The sequence below is a fragment of the Cyanistes caeruleus genome, chromosome 1 (assembly GCF_971803275.1).
Source record: "Cyanistes caeruleus chromosome 1, bCyaCae1.hap1.1, whole genome shotgun sequence".
NCBI classification, from domain to species: domain Eukaryota; kingdom Metazoa; phylum Chordata; class Aves; order Passeriformes; family Paridae; genus Cyanistes; species Cyanistes caeruleus.
Genome location: NC_141701.1, coordinates 88,919,048 through 88,936,873, shown reverse-complemented (window position 1 = coordinate 88,936,873; position 17,826 = coordinate 88,919,048). Strand labels below are relative to the sequence as shown.

The following is a 17,826-nucleotide window of genomic DNA, read 5'->3' as shown; positions in this document are numbered from 1 at the left end:
CTCTGCCCGCCACAGCTGGAGCCTCTGTCAGGGCCCCGGGCAAAAGGCCGGGCACCAGTGGGCGGTCTCCAAAATAAACTCAGCTGCGGCCGCATTTCCTCCTCGCCGCCTTTTCGGTGGCGAGTCAGGAGCCTTGCCCAGCCCTGTCTAGCCCCATTTTTCTTAACCGAGGCAAACGATGCTGCAGTTTGTCCAAAAGGGGTAAAGAGAAGGCGGTGGGGAGCGATGGAGCAGGACCCAAAAAAGCAACGAGGCTGTGAGGGACAAGAGGCAGGATCAAAACAACAACAATCATTTCCAGGATAAAAATGGTCGCTCCTGAGAAAAGATGACTTAGAAAGTCTCCAGCCAGATGGAGAGACTCAAAACTTTCCATCTCTTTATATATATATAAAAAAAAAGTTAAGAAAACAGAAGGAGAAGCCCCACCTAATGCTCTCCGTTTCAAAGACCGCTTTCCCAGTGTGCAGCAGCAGTCGCTGCCTTCACTGGCTGCACAGCCCTGTGGAACAGGCACTAAACATCACACCCCCGAAACGTGTCCGAGCACAACTCCTCATCCATTTCAATTTATGCCATCATTCAAGCATCCCAAATTCAACCATTCCAGACGGGTCCAAGAGGTACCTGCAGTGGGAAGCCCAGGACAGGGCAGGGATGAGGTTGCAGGTGAGGCACTACCACACACAGGTCACATCACCTTTGCTCACTGTGCCCTCAGCAAACAGTGAGCAAAACATGCTCAAAAAACTCATTCAAGTCTCAGGGGAAAGTCTGGGACAGGTACTGCACAAGAGCTCAAAGCAACTGGAAAAAGAGGCAAAACACAAAGGTTGGATGGTTGGTCCTTTTTCCCTAGCAAACGTTTCCATTTTGTTCACCCTCCAATGACACGGTCTCCTTTGTACTCTTGGAATCTTGGCCCTCTTCAGCATCTTCTTTGAAAGACATATCATCATCTGGGATTTGTGGATAACTTATCCACTTAAAAAAATACATATTACATACAATTACCGCTGTAGCTTAATATGAATTGTATTCTCTCCAAAGAAAACACTCTGGGCCAGTAAACTTCAAGTGACTTTCAAATAAGGTTTACCAAAAGAGAAACAAAAGTGAAAAATGACACCTCCTTTCTGTTTCCCTACCTCCCAAATAAAACAGTTTTGTCCTCAGTGGAAGGTTCCACCAGAAACAGAGGAAATATAGGATTACATGGAGTCTCCCACATTTTTTGGGGGGGGGTGGGCAGGGCAGAGCTATTGAGAGGAAAAGACTGATTACTATCTGCTGTTTCTTCTCATCAGTTGAGAAACAAGGGAAATGAGTTTGTTTTAACACTGGGGACATACAGACCTCAGCAGGTTCCAGGGAGCAGCATCAAGAGAGCTTTTCCTGAGGCCCTTGGGACAAAAATAAAAAAAAAAACAAAAACAAGTGACAGCAAGAGAATTAACACTTTAGTGCAGAGCAAGCATCCATGCAGGCAGCTGCTAGGATCATTTAATTCTGGGGGCAGATGAGGATCTAGATTTGGGAACAAGGCTGATATGTGTATGTGTTGTCATTTTCATTAATGTCTAATTCCAGTTACAGCTCCAGATCTTTAGCAGCACTCTGGAAATATACTGGATTTACTCAAGCTTTCAATTCACCCTGCTTTGAGTAGGGGCTTAGCCAAAGCAAAAGCAACCTACAGGTGAAATGTGAGCTCTGACTGAAGAGTGGTTATCAATCACCAGGCTCTCTTACAGAAGTCCAATACAGACAGACTCTTCCCTCCATCATGGCATCTGACAGAAATGGAGCAACCCATGTAAGGCCATTCAGCATGCCAGCCACACATATAGATATTATATATTCAAATAAACAGAACAGAAATAAAATCAACAAATAAACAGGACAGAACCCCCCTCTCTGCTTTACCAGGCCTTAGCAGTACATCTTCATTTAAGGAATCAATATCCAAAGGTAAGAAGGCCATTCTGAACTGCTGCTCCTTACCTAACTACCTATTTGTACAGGTGGTCTTTTACATTTGAAAAGCAAAATACTTTGGAAAAAGTTATGATCCAGTTCCTGGAGATTGTTTGCTGTTTCCTCTTTCCATGCCTTTAGACTGCTTTCTCCCTTGCCCTTCTACTTTCTTCCTGCAGTTCTCATATTTTTGAACCCTTGACTTCACCTTTTCTTTCCAGCCGAACTTCTCTCAGTGACCTAAATTCAAATCTAAACATTGAGGCTCACTGAAAGAGAAGGTGCACTCAGTGAAACCAATTACACAGAACAGACAGCTTATTTCTCCACTGCAAAAAGGCAGTTTAAGTAAATTTTTAAGAGTCTATGCATGTCCCACAGAATTACAAGGTGAACTTCAGATTTGCAACAGCAAGCCTCAGACTCATCATTTAAAGATGCCCAGACCACTGCACTACTTAGTTCAGAGACCACTTAAATCTGCATTCTCCTACATGCTTCCATATGTATTTCTGGCATTATTTCATATTTTCTTCTACATATTTAGAAAAAACCACCAAAGAGTAAACAAAATATCCATTTGCTGTTGCCTGTATGAACTCACAGTCCCAACATTGAAATGCAGGCCTCCTGTTGCAGATTTAAAGAAGGGCTTCTGTTCTTGGATCTTCTCCCCACTGTACAAGTCTTGCTAGTAAAATCTGTTATCTTCTCTCTTTTGTAAGCTGGAGCCACTACTGGGGTGGCTTCTGCAAGTCCTGCATAGGACTTGAATTTTGTGGAGTCACTTGGAAGTCACAAAAACTGGTTTTGTGGAAAAATCAGCTTTGGAGCTGCTTAGCTTTTTTTTTTTAACTTTAGGTTTTTAAAAATTATCTGATTACTCCCTATAGATGACATTTTAATTGATTTGTAGCAAAGTCCTCATGTGCCCTGGCTTTTGTGTTGTTGGGAAACAAGCTCCTGTTCCATGAAGGCACAAGCCATCTTTGGTGTGGCTCGGGTCTGCTCGATATTGTACACTTCAATTTCACTCTGCTCAAGATCTCCTCTGGAACTGTCAGGGCAATGCAAAGCTGCACTAGCAAATCCCTCTGCCAGCTGCGGGTCCCAAGCCTGCAAGATCTGTCCTGGGAAGGAGCTCTTCAGGTCCTTTGCAGGACCTCTCCTAATTGACTTTCACTGTGCTCATGGAAACCATCTCCAGCATGATCCGGCCTTCGCTACCTCCATGGATGATGCCCTCTTTTGCCTGTGTGCACACTCCCCATCAGGATGCATTTCAGGGCTCCACTGGAAGAACACTCCAGCATGTGGCAGGAGGGAAGCTCAACAGAAGGCCTAATCTGGCTAGCCAGGGGAGCAGGGCTGAAGAGGGCACCAGTTTCTACCTCCCACACAGTACAGATGTAGCCCAGGTGGCCCAGAGTTTTTATTACTGCACTGATGGAGAAGCTTGAAGGAATGTAGATTTGGACAGTCTGGAAGTCATTATCCCATGGTGCTGTCTTTAGAGTAGCTATTCCGACTTGGACAAGCTCCCTGAAAATGTACACAGCCTAACTCTTATGCAATAATAAGTGAAATAGAGCTTTACACAAAAATAGTAATTGCCAGGGTGTAGATTTGAATTTGAGAGGAATATGCATTTGCTGAATTACAAGAACTCTTGTGGAAAGCAAAGATGCTCTGCTCAACATTGTTACTAAATATCTGCAAAGAACCAGAGGCCCAACTTCATTCAGCACAAACCTTCATTGTGCTGTTTAGTCAGCAATATTCACATGTGATGCTTGACCTTCCTGAACTGCATACTTTACAGCTCAGATTTTTCTTTTTTAAAAAAAAGCAAAAATAACAGCAAAAAAGACACTTCAAAGCACCCTCAGCATGTGCTGCAGTCATGTGCCACATCCTAGCTACAGCTAGTGGGATTGAACTAGACATTGTCAGCAGAGAGTAGTTTGATCCAGTCACTGGGGTCTCAGCAAAGCCTTTCTTCTATAAGAGCATCAGTTTGCTTCAGCTCTCACATCAAGCTGGCTAGCAGATTACAAAGTTTATAACCTTTTACATCTTAAGAGTGTATTTTTTCCATCTTCCAGTCACATACAGAGCAAAAGTTCTTTCCCCTTTGACTGTCCTAAAACACATTACATTTTGATTTTGGAAATTTACATCCCAATGGAGAGGGGAAAAAGACAAAGAAAAGGGTAAAAGAACAAAATATGTGAAACTGGGAAGGCTCACCCTTTTAATGTGGCAGCCGCTGTTCCTCCCATTGTTGTGTGAACTGAAAGTCCCTTCCTTTAACCAACTACATTTGCTATTTGGTTATTCCTCAGTTGTCATTCTCCTCTGTTTTGCTCCTGGTTTCATCATGAAGCAATACTGTCCAATTTCTCAGCACTGAGCCCACTTAGCTGAGAGCACCTTTCCTTTCAGCCAGGGTAGACTCAACCAGGTTCTCTTGCTCCACAATGACTACAGCATTTAGTGAGAAGAGCAGTGGTGTCTGGATTCATGCTTATTGTATGAGTGCACATCAGGCATGAGGAAAGAAGCACAGGCTGTGCTGACATACACAGGTGTGAGACCTTCTGCCACCCAAGTCAGTGGCATGACACCGAGCTAAAACCGAGGGCACAGGCAAGCTCTGGGCTCTCAGCATCAGCACAGCATCACTTATTTTTCCCCCTGTGCTTTCTGCATACGTGCTGGGCTAAACTCCAGGGATTAATTTACCACCCACTGCGCAGTTTTGCAGAGGAGGAAGGGATCAAAGCCTAGTTCAACAACATGAAGTTGTCACTAATGACGCAGAGGCCGATATTTCCTCTTGGCAGCCCAGAGTGTGGAGAGGGCTGGTGCTGGCACCACCTTAGGTGACACCAGCACTGCCCTCCGTGCCAGAGTAGCACCACTGGAAGGCAGCACTGCCCAGACCCATGTACATTTGGCTGCAAGAAAAGCTCTGGGCGCAGTATCCCAGGAAAATGCAATCTCAGCTTGCATAAGGCTGGTGCTGATGGTACTCAGAAAACGCCTCATCCAGACCTGGGATACTTTTGGTTATTTTTACACTTATTCTTTTACCCATCCCACATATATTTTCCTGCCTCGATCACCAACACTGTAAGGAGTCATCACAAGTCCAACTCCCACTGTCAGAGACCTGCAGCAGCACCACTTAGTATCAGTCCAAGTTAGCATGGGGCAAAATTTGAGAAGAAACAAAACTCTCCAAACTCCTAACAGTTGTCTTTTTACCAGCTTCCATCTAATGTATTGGAACCAGCACACCTGCACTGCTTGTCTAGAAACTCAGGTTTGCCTTTTCAAGGAAAAAAAAAAGCAAGGGAGATGACACTTTCCTTCCTCAAAGAGACTTGGAACACACACAGAGAAAGCACATCACCATGGAGTGCTACAATTAAACACCAGCAGAAAGCTCCTGAAGAAAACAAGCAGGCAGCTCTGTCCTGCACTCTGCAGATGAAGTCAAGCTCACTGCCAAACACAAGCAGTTCTCTCACTGTGTGAACAGTAAACAGTAGAATTAGCTGATAACCAGCATCTTGAATTTGGCAAGGGCCTGCTTTTTTTCCACCCCCACTTTCAGGAAGCAAGAATGCATGAAAACTCCAGGGCTTTGGGATGGGAAGTGAGCAGCAAACACTGCCTCCCTTCACCAGCTGATCCCAGAAACATAAAGGTGTACAAACTACGTACGCTTTCACTAAGCTGATAAAGCACGTGACTGAGAAGGTTGAGGTCCTGCAAACACTTTTAGTGTTAATGAAGCACAGCATGATTTCACAGGGCAAGGAAAAGGAGACAGCACAAGAGTTTCATACCAAATGGCCTTATTCCAACCTCAAATTCCTTACAAATACATCTGATTATCTGACCAGTAATCAAATGAAGTGTTCCAAAAACTCGAGGCACTTCTCCTCAGTCCTGGAAATAGCTGTAAGTAAGGAAAGGACATGTGCCAATGTACGTCACATAATGGAACTGACAGTGGCAAAAGGAAACTTTAGGTGGATGAAAAAGTGAATTTTGTGATTTTGTGGGGAGTACTTTTTGTCTTTTTTTTTTTTTCTCCCTCTTCCCCTCACTCAAGTTCATTTCTACACAGCATAACTCCCAAAGGATAACATTTTGTTATGGGAGACAGCCAGTCTTATGAACAGCTCTGGAAAAATGCTCTGTAAGAAGCCACCACTAATTCAACCCAGTCCATGAAATTGTGACGTGCTAAATCAAGTAAAGAGGCCCTGGCTGCAGATGCCAAGGTAAGCCATAGCTGCTACAGGAAGCACAGGGCTCCCCATCGCCTCTCACTCCCCTGCAGAGGGCAAGCTCAAGCTGTGCCCCAAGCACAGCCTGCAAAGCAAGAGACAGGCTGAGAAGCAGAGAGGAAGTGCTTGTACTGCCACCTCCCTCGCATGTAGCACTGCAAGAGCACTGGTACACTACAGGGAGGTGCTGTGGGCCAGAACCTGCTCATGCCTGGCACAGCTCTTTGAGAAATACACACCACAAATGCACTTTGACCAGGTAGGAAAAGCCCCCCAGGGAGGAAGACCTGTGAAAATTAGGAACTATAGTGAGTGTGGATACATGTAACAACTAAGAGGAAGCTGGAGAGAGTGGAATGACATCCTCAGAAAGATGCTGGTGTTAGGAAACATCTTTATGTGGGGGTTGGTCCTGGTGATTGTGATAAGAAGAAATGAAGAGGAGGCAGCAGGCCACTTCAGCTTGGGGAAGCAGGTCATGGCTTACCACTTTGTCATCTCATCCTCATCAAAGAGACAAGAAAATTCAGAGAATGTCCCAGGGTAAAATAACAGGGCAATTTTCCAATGCTTCACAGTTGCAGGAGTGCTCATACATTGCCAGAAAGAACAACAGCCAAGACACTGACATATCATTGGTATCACACACAGCTTCTGACACAGGATTTGCTTTTTTGTTTGAGAAGGGAGAGATGAGGAGCAGCATTGACTTGGTAAACCCAGCATGTGCCTACTGACAGTGCCCAGCTAGAGTTTGACTGCTATGGCAATGCCTCCCTGGAGAGCTGAGCAGAGGGTTTAGGCTGTGCCTGAGCCAGAATAGCCCTCTGAGTAACCTCTGCTCCAGCGAGAGCCCTCTAGAAGCTGACTGCGCAGTACACAAGTAGGCTCCAGAGCCACAAGCTGTGTCAGACACTGCTGATGTTTTTTTTGTGAAAACCACAGCTGTGGCTCTTGTGAAAGAAACCCACTCTTTGTACCCATTGCAAGAACAGCAGTTGGACCAACCCACTGGTTCAAACTTCATTATTCTGTTAAAAGGTTGTTAGCATCATTAAAACACTACAACCTTTGTTTTATCCTGTATTTGACAGACTGAAAAATTTACTTTGTTCTTCAGTGTCTGGTAGTGACCAGGAACTGGGCATGGATTTGGTGTACAAAGGATATTAGCATCCCCAGGGAGAGGAGATCCTTGTGCTTGCCACTCCAGCCAGTTTGCAAGGTCCTCAGCTTCTAGCAGGGTTTAGGAAATTCTTGGCATTTACATATGTTTTATAACCCACTGAGTCATCCATCAAGATGATACCAATGGTGGGAAGCAAACCAGCACCTCTTCAGCATCTCTTGCACAATTATGTCCTTTCCTCCAACATGTTTCAGAAGTTATCAGGACTTAATGGGAATAATCATTAATTTACATTTCAGCAGAAGCTTTCCATGTAACCAGAACACCATTTCACTGCTCTGGATTGCACTGCTTCATGCACGTGGCAGGGATAAGCAGTTCCATGCTCTGCATTTGCTGCAATCCAAGTAACAAAGGTTGTGACAACAGATTTAGATACTATGCTAATACACACTATAGATAGGACTTTATCTTATTATCTAATACATAATCTAATATTATCTAAGATAGAGTTGGACATAAATGACACCAATTCAGCAAGCACTTAGTGGAGTCAGTGCTGGATCTCTATTGCCTTGTATGTGGAATAATTAATTATGGTTATAAATAGACACAGTAAGAGTAACATGTGCTAGATCTGCCATCTTCTGAAAAGGAAGTGGAAAAAATGCTGTTAGTAATGTTTCCTTAGTTATGAAAAGGTGACTTTGGTTTTTCTACTCTGCCACCTACAATTCTTATCCCTGTGGTCCAGCAAGGATCTCTCTGTGTCATAAATATGAAACTCTTCTATCAGAGTTCTATTGTGTAGTCCTAGAAGTTCCTGAGTTTCAGTGGTGGATGAAGAAACCCCATACAAATTTGAAAATTTATATATGCAATATGTTGTCAAACACACATCTCTTTACAAGACCAGTTCTTGACCCCCCTCTAGAAAAGGCAAAGCAAGAAACATTAATATAAATGCACATCTTAGCTTGCCCAACAATTGTCTAGAAGGCAGAGAACCCGTTATACTTCATGTGTGCGAGATAAATACCTTGGCATTTTTTCCCCTAGTACACCGTGGTATATTTCTTTCACTCTGAGCTTTGGGTTGCTTGTGCACAATATTTCTAAATAGTCAAATATTAATTTTACCTCTCTGACAGAAAAAGGAAAAGGTAAAATTAGGAAGCAATGTATATAACTCTTTTAAAAAGTATATAAATTCTTGGAAGCTGTTGAAAATAGGTGGAAAACATGCCTTTTATTTCTAAACAATATTAACTATGCCAAGAGAACACACTCTTGGGGTTTGGAGGTAAGGTAAACAATTACTAATTTCTCCTATGAGTAGGAGATAATGAGATAGGCAAGCATTTTTTCTGGTAAAATGTTTCTTCATTTCAACATATCTACTTTTAGAATCCAAGTTGTTAGCTGAAAAGGTTTTGTTTTGATTAATGTCATAATTTTCATTCATTTAAAGGAGTCAGAAATGTCAAATCATTGTTACACAGGAAGTTTTGGGCTTGGATCAAAGTGACATTTCATTTAGCAATCTGGATAAACACACAGTTTAAAAGCCAACTCAATGAGAAGGAGAAACGCTAAAATCTAAGCAAATACTTCCAACTACTGAATCCAATTTCTGCTTGTATACAAGTCATCCCTTTGGGACTGAGAAATCCCTCTGAATTTTGGCTTTTTAGAGCAACCCTTTAATTCAGTTCAGAACAAAGATATCGAGATGAGGTAAGCCACTTCCTGACTTCTCCTTAAAAATACATATTAAAAATATTAATCTTACACAAAGAAAAAAAATTTACAAAAATATTAATCTCTCTCGAGAGAGGAGAGGCACATGCAGGAGGATACATAAGCTAAGAACTGCAAAATTTTCCTGCTTACCAAACACATTAGGTAGATGTTGCAGCATTGTTTGTTCTCAGATCTGTAGTGAAATCTTTTGGGATATTTTTAATCAGTCTTCATTGTTTGTTGCTATCACATCTGCATTGCTCGGCAAAGCCTTCAGCTTTTATTAGAAGTTAAAATATTTTTACACTTGTTGCTTACACAGCTGCAAAGCAAAGTTAACTCAAACCCCCAGAAGCTACCAAAGCCCATGACAAAATCAGAGAGAATTAAGTCTTGTGAATTACACCAATCACATGACTTTGCCTCAGGATTTGATGATGCCTGGAGCAGACTATGCCAAGCTTGCAATTTTGTCAATTATGTTTCATTTCACACATTGGGGCTGTCATAGAATGAATTGTTATTGTAGATGTCCCTGGGGACATAGAGCTCAGGCAGCCTCACACTACGTGCTAAAAAACTTTCTCAGACAGGGCTTGTCAGAAAACACATCTTCCACACAGACCCCTGCACTACCTGCAACTGAGCCAGGACAAGGAAAGCAGAGCCTCCAGACACAACCACATTCTGCACAGAGGATGCTGCACAACAGCCCTGGGCCTCCCTTTCAAGGGATGCTGCCCCTAATGCAAGCCAGCTGACAACAACAGTAAATTTAAAACAACAAAACTAGGAAATCTACATGTTAAACAGAGAACTGCATCAAGGACACATGCATCAAAAAACTAGAATAAAAATGCACTTGCCCAACTCCTTATGGTTTTCTCACCTTATAAAATCACTCTGTCAGAAGCAAAACATAATTCTGTACCAGTATTTTATTCTTCTTAGATGGTACCTAGAATGGAAGGCAGGCTTTTTAACTCCCCTAGGCCTTTGCATGGCTTTGAATCTGTTCCTATCGCCTGATCCTAACTGCTGTCACCTGCCAGTAATTTCCTGCCTTGCTCTCGCTTGTTTTGCCATCACTGGATGCTGTCCTGGCAGAGGAAACCTTGCCAGTGCAAAAATATTGAAGAATATTTGAAAGGCACCTATCTGGTCTCTAAACTAATTTCCAGAAGTGAGGAAGCAAAAATATTTGTTTCTATCAGCTGTTTCATCAGCGACAGGTTGAGGTGGCAATTAAACACTGTATGGTAATGATGGACTTAGCTGGGGACTGCTTGATGGCCTGGAAATACCGTGCCCATCAGTGAAGACACACAATCATCTAAGATATTGCCACTTCACACTGCTTGCTGTCACCTCTGTACCTGAACCATACTAATAACATGAGTGAGTCAAACCCATTTCAGTGCCGCCAAGCAATCTGGCCTAAGTCACTCTCGCAGAATTGGGCATGAGCAGAGGGCATTTTCTGGAAACAAGGTGATTTACAGCTCCAGTTACTTGCTCTATCCTTCAGCTGAGCCATGTTAATGATCTAACTGGGAGCTCCCAGTTTGCTTCAGCACAAAGTCAGCTATCACTGCACAAATCAGATGAGCCCCTGAAGTGGATTGGGAGCATTATCAAAGTGTGTGAATGTGGCTCGGCTCCAGGGGAGAAGCAGATGCAAGCTGGGGTGTGGTACCAAGCAGATGGAAAATGGTGTTTCCCTAAACAGTCCCACTAGATCTGCAGCAACACATCTGCTGCACCCCAGTGTGCTCCTTCTTCCTTTTTCCACTCACTGCAAAAAGATTTGGGCTGAATCTCCTATTCCACTGAACCTTCAGTCGGTGTTCATACCCATGGAGAGATGACATAAGATATGACCTTTCCCGTGTATTTGCTTGCTACATCACACTAGCTGTGAAATAAGAAAGACTCCATGAAGTGTGAAGTGTTGGATTTCAGATCCTATTTGGTGCTCATGCTTTCTTTGCCATATTTCTGCATCCAAATTTTATCCCTTAGCTAAGCTGAAGGGAATGTATCTTCCTTCGCGTCTATGGGAAAACAAAGCAGATGGTCTCAGTCTGAGGGACAGATGTCCACATCAGAAAACTGTCACCGCACTTGACACCTTCCCAGCCATACTGGCCAAAATCCTCCAGAAAAGAAAAAACACACCTTGCCATTTTGCATACATTTACATTCATTTGCATGCATTCAGGCACCTACTGTGCAGAATGCTCAGCCTACCCATTTTTTAAGTTACACTCAACCTCAGAAAGGCTGGTGTGAAGATTACTTGCTAGAAGAGCTGACTGCCTGGTGACTTTGGTATGCAAGCTATTAATAAAAAGGACCATTCCATGACATAGTCCTACTCTCTTCCTGCCTTTTGTCACAGGGATGAGTCTAGACAAGGAAGAGCAGCTCATAGCAGCACTGCCCCTACCCAGAAATTATGTAAAGGCAAATGAAAACCCTTTTCTGCTAGATTTTCTAAGACACAAGCAAAGCATTTGACACTGTCCCACATGACATGATCCTTGTCACTAATCTGGAGAGACACAGATGTGACAGACGCACCATTCAGTGGATAAGGAATTGACTGAATAGTTGAACTGAAAGAGCTGTGGTCAACAGCTCAATGTTCAAGTGGAAAGCAGTGGAAGTGGTGTTCCTAAAAGGTTGGTATCATGACCAGTGCAACTTAACATCTCTGTCAGTGACATGGACAGTGGGATCAGCAGGCTTGCTGGTGACACTGAGCTGTGTGGTGAAGTCAGCACGCTGGAGGGAAGGGATGGCATCCAGAGGGACCTGGACAGGCTGGAGAGGTAGGACTGTGCAAACTTCATGGAGTTCAGCAAGGCCAAGTGCATGGTCCTACACCTGGGTCAAAGCAACCCCAAGCACAAACACAGGCTGGGGAAGAAAGGATTGAGAGCATCCCTGAAAGAAGATCTGGAGGGTTGTTAACGAGAAAATCAGCATGGCCTGGAAATGTTCATTTGCAGCCCAGAAAGCCAAATGTATCCTGGGCTGCATAAAAAGTAGTGTGGCCATCAGATCAAAGGAAGTGGTTCTTCCCCTCTATGCCACCCTCATGAGACCCTACCTGTAGTAGTCTCATTCAGCTCTGGTCATAAGAAGGACGTTGACCCATTGTAGCAAGTCCAGAGAAAGCCACAAAGATGCTCAGAGGGCTGGAGCACCTCTCCTATGAAGACAAGCTGAGAGAGCTGGGGTTGTTCAGCCTGGAGAAGGCTTCAGGGAGACTTTAGAGCAGCCTTCCAGTACCTAAAGGGGGTTCTGCAATAGACCTGGAGAATGACTTCTTACAACGACATTTAGTGGCAGGACAAGGGGGAATGGCTTTAAACTGACAGAGAATGGGTTTAATTTAGGAAGAAATTCTTCAGTGGGGTTGAGGCACTGAAACAGGCTGCCCAGAAAAGCTGTAGATGCCTCATCTCTTCAAGTGTTCAAGGCCAGGTTGCACAAGGTTTTGAGCAACTTGGTCTAGTGGAAGATGTCCTTTTCCATGACAGGGAAACTGGAACTAGATGATCTTTAAGGCCCCTTCCTACCCAAATAATTCTATGATTCTGTGATTCTATGAAAAGACTGGTGACATTGTCAGAGTACAAAAAACATAATCCCATCTTGTTTTCCTTTTTTTTTTTCTTTTTTTTTCCTGGCAGTGAGTTTTCTCTTCCAACCTCAAACAACCACTCTACATATTTTTATTTTCATAAGTAAGGCAGCAATAATTCATTGGGATTGTGGTAGCTGGAATGCCTGGGGGATCTGGATGTGGGCAATCTGAATTAGGGGAGAAGTCAATGAAACACAGGAGAATACTGAAGTGCCTTAGCACGAGGTCTGTTTCCCAACGTGCATGCACATTGCTGTCTGAGTTCATAGGAAATTATCCCACATGGAGCCTTGCATCCAGTAGGAGGGGAGAAAAAAAGCCAGATGAAAACAAACCAAACCAAAACACAGCAGATTGCTCAATGCTGTCTGTAGGCCATTTAAAAGGGGAGGAAAAAGAGATCTCTTAATGCAGTGCACTTGGCCAAAGCTGAACCCTGCTCATGGGGCAACCTCTGCAGGGGCAGGAAGGACATCCCCATCCTGCATGGGGAAGGTCCAGCTGTGGGATGGGGCGTGATACTACCACTCAGGTGTCAATTACTGCTGAGAGCACAGCAATTATGGAGATTCTAGGAAATGTTCTGTGTGTTTTACAGTGCTAGTTATGGCTGCTTGGTGCAGCAGGAGGAGAGGGAAAAGCAGCCATTCTTGTGGGGATTTTTTTGTTTGCTTCATTTTAGGGTGATTTTGTATTGGTTTTTCTCTTCTTCTCAGCCCTGGTGATGCAATGACACCATGCCAGGGAAGAGGGGCTGTCTAAAGTTGAATGGCAGCAAATAAAGAAGCAGAGAGGCAAGATACACTGCACAGCACTTCTTGTTTGTCACCCAAGGCCTTTGCCCTGTGTCTCCATCCCTGCCAGAGCTTCAGAGTGACTCAGGGTTTGTCCAACCTGCCATGCACAGCTGTGATGGATCCCAGCTGCTGGGAGCAGCATAAAGGTGGCAGAGCCTTTTCCCACAAAAAAAAATATTAACAGCCAAAGAGATTTTCAGCCCCAAGGACCTTTGCCTATGAATCCTGTCAGCTTCCTTACCACCTCCGTAGCCTATCAACAAATCAACTGTGCTTCTCTTTCACAAGCCATTAGATTTCCCACTTCTTTCTTTGCACAAGGCAAAAACAGTCACAGAGGCTTCCGAAGCTGAGCTGGAGACATGGCTACATATACAGCTACAAGTGAGGAAAATGCCACTTGTTTTCACTCTCTACCCGACACATGACAGCCTGTTACACAAAATCAGCAGCAAAACTCCCCCCTACTTTTGCAAAAAAAATAACCCAACCCAAAACTTATGTAACTCTGCAACTAATCTTTGTTAATCTTGAGCAAGGCATTTAAATCCAGGGAATAAGCCTATTCTTCTCGTCCCTCCACCCCCCAGCCTATCTGTACAGTGAAAAGAGAAACAAACAGAAGCAAAGTTTGCAGCCTTGTGATTTTTCCTTTTGACAAGAGCAAAGTGGCATCGTGTCCTGAGACTGCTCTGAAGTAAACCCTCCTCCCTTGCCTTATCCTATGCACTGAGCACCTTAAGAGAAAAGCTGCTTTAGGAGCAGCAGTCAGTTGCTCCTGGCTGAAGCATGGAAATCTCTACTCTCACCACGTACCACTGCCTTGCTTTTGTCTGGTATTTTTTCGTTGCCTATTCCATCTCACATGTGAAAACAGAGGAGCGGCCATCTGAAGTGTTCCTTTACGGTGGGCAGTGGAAATATTTGACAGTCCTCAATCTGGTAAGCAAATTGTGTTGTACAGCGATACCAATATGTCTATTTGTTTGTCTGCCATCTGCGCCTCAAGACATATGCAGCTGGTGTATTAGCTGCTGTTAAACTGCTTCCTTTGCTGGTTTTTGCCCCAAAGGAAACGAAGGAGGCATCTGTGCTTGTGCTGTGAAATGTATTCACAGGTTTCATGCAGAAAGAATATTGACTGGTGAGATGCTTGGTTTTCAGAACCAGTACTTTCAAGATTTCTGCCTCCTTGCAAAAGAGGTTTTGTCAGTGAGAAGGACAGAAAAGTGGGGGGTTGTCCACTCAGGACACATACAAATTTGGTGCCTGTTTTCTAACCTTTGATTCAAAACATTTCAGCACTTCTTGGAGTTTTACTTCAATTTTTTTAATAGGCTTTTATGTCCGCTAAATCACAGGAAAAGTGAAACAAAGCAGAATACTGTGCTAATTTAGCCATTCAAAGTACCTGCTTTGTTTGACAATCAGTTGAGAACACAAGGGAAAGAAATTCCAGCGTGTGGAGAGAGGTGCTTGTGATACTATTAAATGAGTTTCAGCAGTGCTATCAACTGGTTGTACATTTCCTAAAAGCAGACAGAAAAAGGAGACTGTAATGTGTTCTGGTTTTTCTAATGTGCTAACATTTCACAGGATAGAAATCAAAGTGAAAGTACATGAAATACCCAAGGGAGAAGGCTTGTTCGAAGTCCAAGGTGTTCATCAGCAACTCAGGGAAGTAGTGCTGGTAAGGTGGAAAGACCAGGCTTGTGGAGAGGGTTCCTAAAGGAAATGTAAGAGTTTTCCTAAGAGAAAAATTTCAGACAATCTTGCTAATTTGAAGGATGACCACAGGGATCTATGCAGCCTTTCAGCCATTCTGTGTGAGTGACAGAGTTAAGTATCAGTGGGAGGTCTGGTCTGGGGCATGTTTGTCTCTACTTTTACCTTTCAGAAGGACACACCGTATGCTGGAGTTCAGTGGAAGCCTAAAGGCTCCCCAGCTCCAAGTGGGGCTTTTGGAGGCCTTCAGGGAGGCGGGGAATTTGGTTCTCTTCCAGCCTCAACTATTCTGTGACTCTGTGAAATATTTGCAACCAAGAGGCAGTGAATGAGGCAGTGGAAGGATGAGGACAGACATATATCACTGCAGTGGGGTGGTATTTGTACTGCTAATTGCGATATTGTCTATCGGTAGAGCCATTTTTGGGGGATAGCTGACCCCACTAAAATACCACTCATATTTTCAGGCAGAACAGCATCTCCACCCCTATCCCCTGGCACCATTATAATAAGATTTACCAGCCAGGTCTAAAGCATGGGATCAAAAGGACAAAGCAAGTAACCAATCTCCCAGTATTTTGGGATGAAGTTATCACTGAGATTATCCAGCTTTCCTTAGTGACCAGCAGGGAAAGACTCCACAAGGCAAGAGCATGTACAAGCATAACTTTACTGTCCCATTAGCATCCTGAGTAACCCAGCCAAAAAATAAATCCAGGCTAAGGTAGCTAATAACCATTCAAAGCCTTCCTTTCATCTGTCTAAAGGAAAAACACGCCTGTTCATACTTCTGGTACTTTCCCTATCCTCTGTGCCATGAGGCAAGTGTGCCTTGTGTGAAAGAGCAGTTCATTTTGTTGGTGTAAACCTACTTCCTTGACAACTGAACTGCATGCCTCATTCTTTCTGTGTTGTAATCTAATCATCTATCCCTGTTCACATTTTCTTTGCCACTCATTAGAGTGGCATTAGATTATCCTCTCAGTCACTCTTTTCTGCAAGCTGGAAGTCCAAGCTTTTTTCATTTCTGTTCACAAAAGGTTGTTTCTTTCATTAAAGTGTCCATGTCACCCTTTGCAGCAGTTTTTCAAGTTTCAGGAGGGGATAGGTGAGGCAGGCTGCAGTGGTCAAGTCGTGAGCAAATATAGGTTTATACAGCAGCCTAAGTGTTTCCTTGTTTGTAGTTTAATTCTTCTTGACTGCTCTTAAGTCTCCATTTGTCTTTTTTGACCACTGGTAGGTAAGGAGACAGCAAGTTGAGAGAGCTATCCACACTGAGTCCAACATAAGTGGATGGTGATAACTAATATAGAACCCACTGTTGAAAAATACATAACTGAAGCTGCTTTTTAATTTTTTTCTGAAATGCTTTACATTGCACTTATCAACACTGATTTTTTTTTTTTTTTTGCCTAGTATTTGATCACTCAGGCACTCAGTACCCTGAGATTCTTTGCCAATTTTACAGCTGGGTCGCTTTGACAGGGAAAGAAAAACCCCATCAGATTCACAAAATGTACCACCGCAGTATTTGCTTCCTTTGCCAGCTCATTTACAGATCTGCTGAACAGCACATGTCTTATTAAATCTCCATGAGTGAGGGCTCTTGCTCCACTCCCCCAGTCATTTGACTCCCAACTTTTAACCACTCATTGATCTGATCCCAATGCTAAAATGGAGCTGCCAGCCAACAGGGAAATGGTTTGGGCTGAAGATACTGCCTATCTGTCATGCGGAAAATGTGGCAGTGGGACAGGGTGTGCAAAATTACTCCTTCATGGATGGTAGTCCTTCCTCTTCAGAGATTTACTTCTTTCAAGGATTGCCAAAAAATGAAGAGGGATTAGGGGAAGAAATGCTGTCACCCCCCTTTCTCCTGCTGAACTGGGTAGCATTTTTTGGTAAAGCAGCAGCAAAAAGGTGGTGAAATGTTCTTGAGCTGCTGTATAGGAGAGGAGGAGGGTGAGAAAACAACATGTCCCACATGCTGTGGTGCTCCCTGTGGGGCTCCACTGGACCTAAAAGCTCATGCCATGGTCTAGCATTAAGCCACTTCCTATTGTTGCTGAGGAACATTGAAGACCAAGAGATGCCTGTCAACCACACTTGTCCATCGGGTGCACATACAACACATTCAATTTCTGTCAGTCTGGACACATTCCCAGAAAACACCTTGGGATTTCGGGAGGTGTGGTCATGGGGAAGAAGAGCGGGCAAAAGCTGCACACTGGGCTGTTCTGGTTCAGTGGATCTGCTGTGCTGGGCAGGCTTGGGCAGTGCCTTGGAGGCCTCCCCAGAGCCAGGAACACAGAGACAGCCTTTGTCCAGCTCTTCTGCCTATGTTCTGCCAGACTGGGATTGCCTGGCTTCTGGCACTGGCTCTCTGAATCACTTGGAAATTTTCCCTCCAAAATTTCTCTTATCTCTTTGGAATAGCATTTAAAAATTTCTTTCTATGGAAAGCTGCTCTGGCCACCTCACTGTGATCTGAAATAG

General features: G+C 43.8%; 2 protein-coding genes across 9 annotated transcripts in view; one reads left to right on the top strand and one right to left on the bottom strand.

The window, feature by feature from the left end:
• LOC111923796 (uncharacterized) overlaps window positions 1-17,826 on the bottom strand; it is a 108,286-nt gene that overhangs the window by 55,002 nt on the left and 35,458 nt on the right. The window lies entirely within an intron of this gene.
• Window positions 14,395-17,826, top strand: part of ADTRP (androgen dependent TFPI regulating protein) — a 30,160-nt gene continuing 26,728 nt past the window's right edge. The window contains exon 1 of the mRNA XM_023919728.2: window positions 14,395-14,547. Coding sequence (XP_023775496.2) covers window positions 14,395-14,547 — 153 coding nt within the window. The remainder of the gene's footprint in view (window positions 14,548-17,826) is intronic.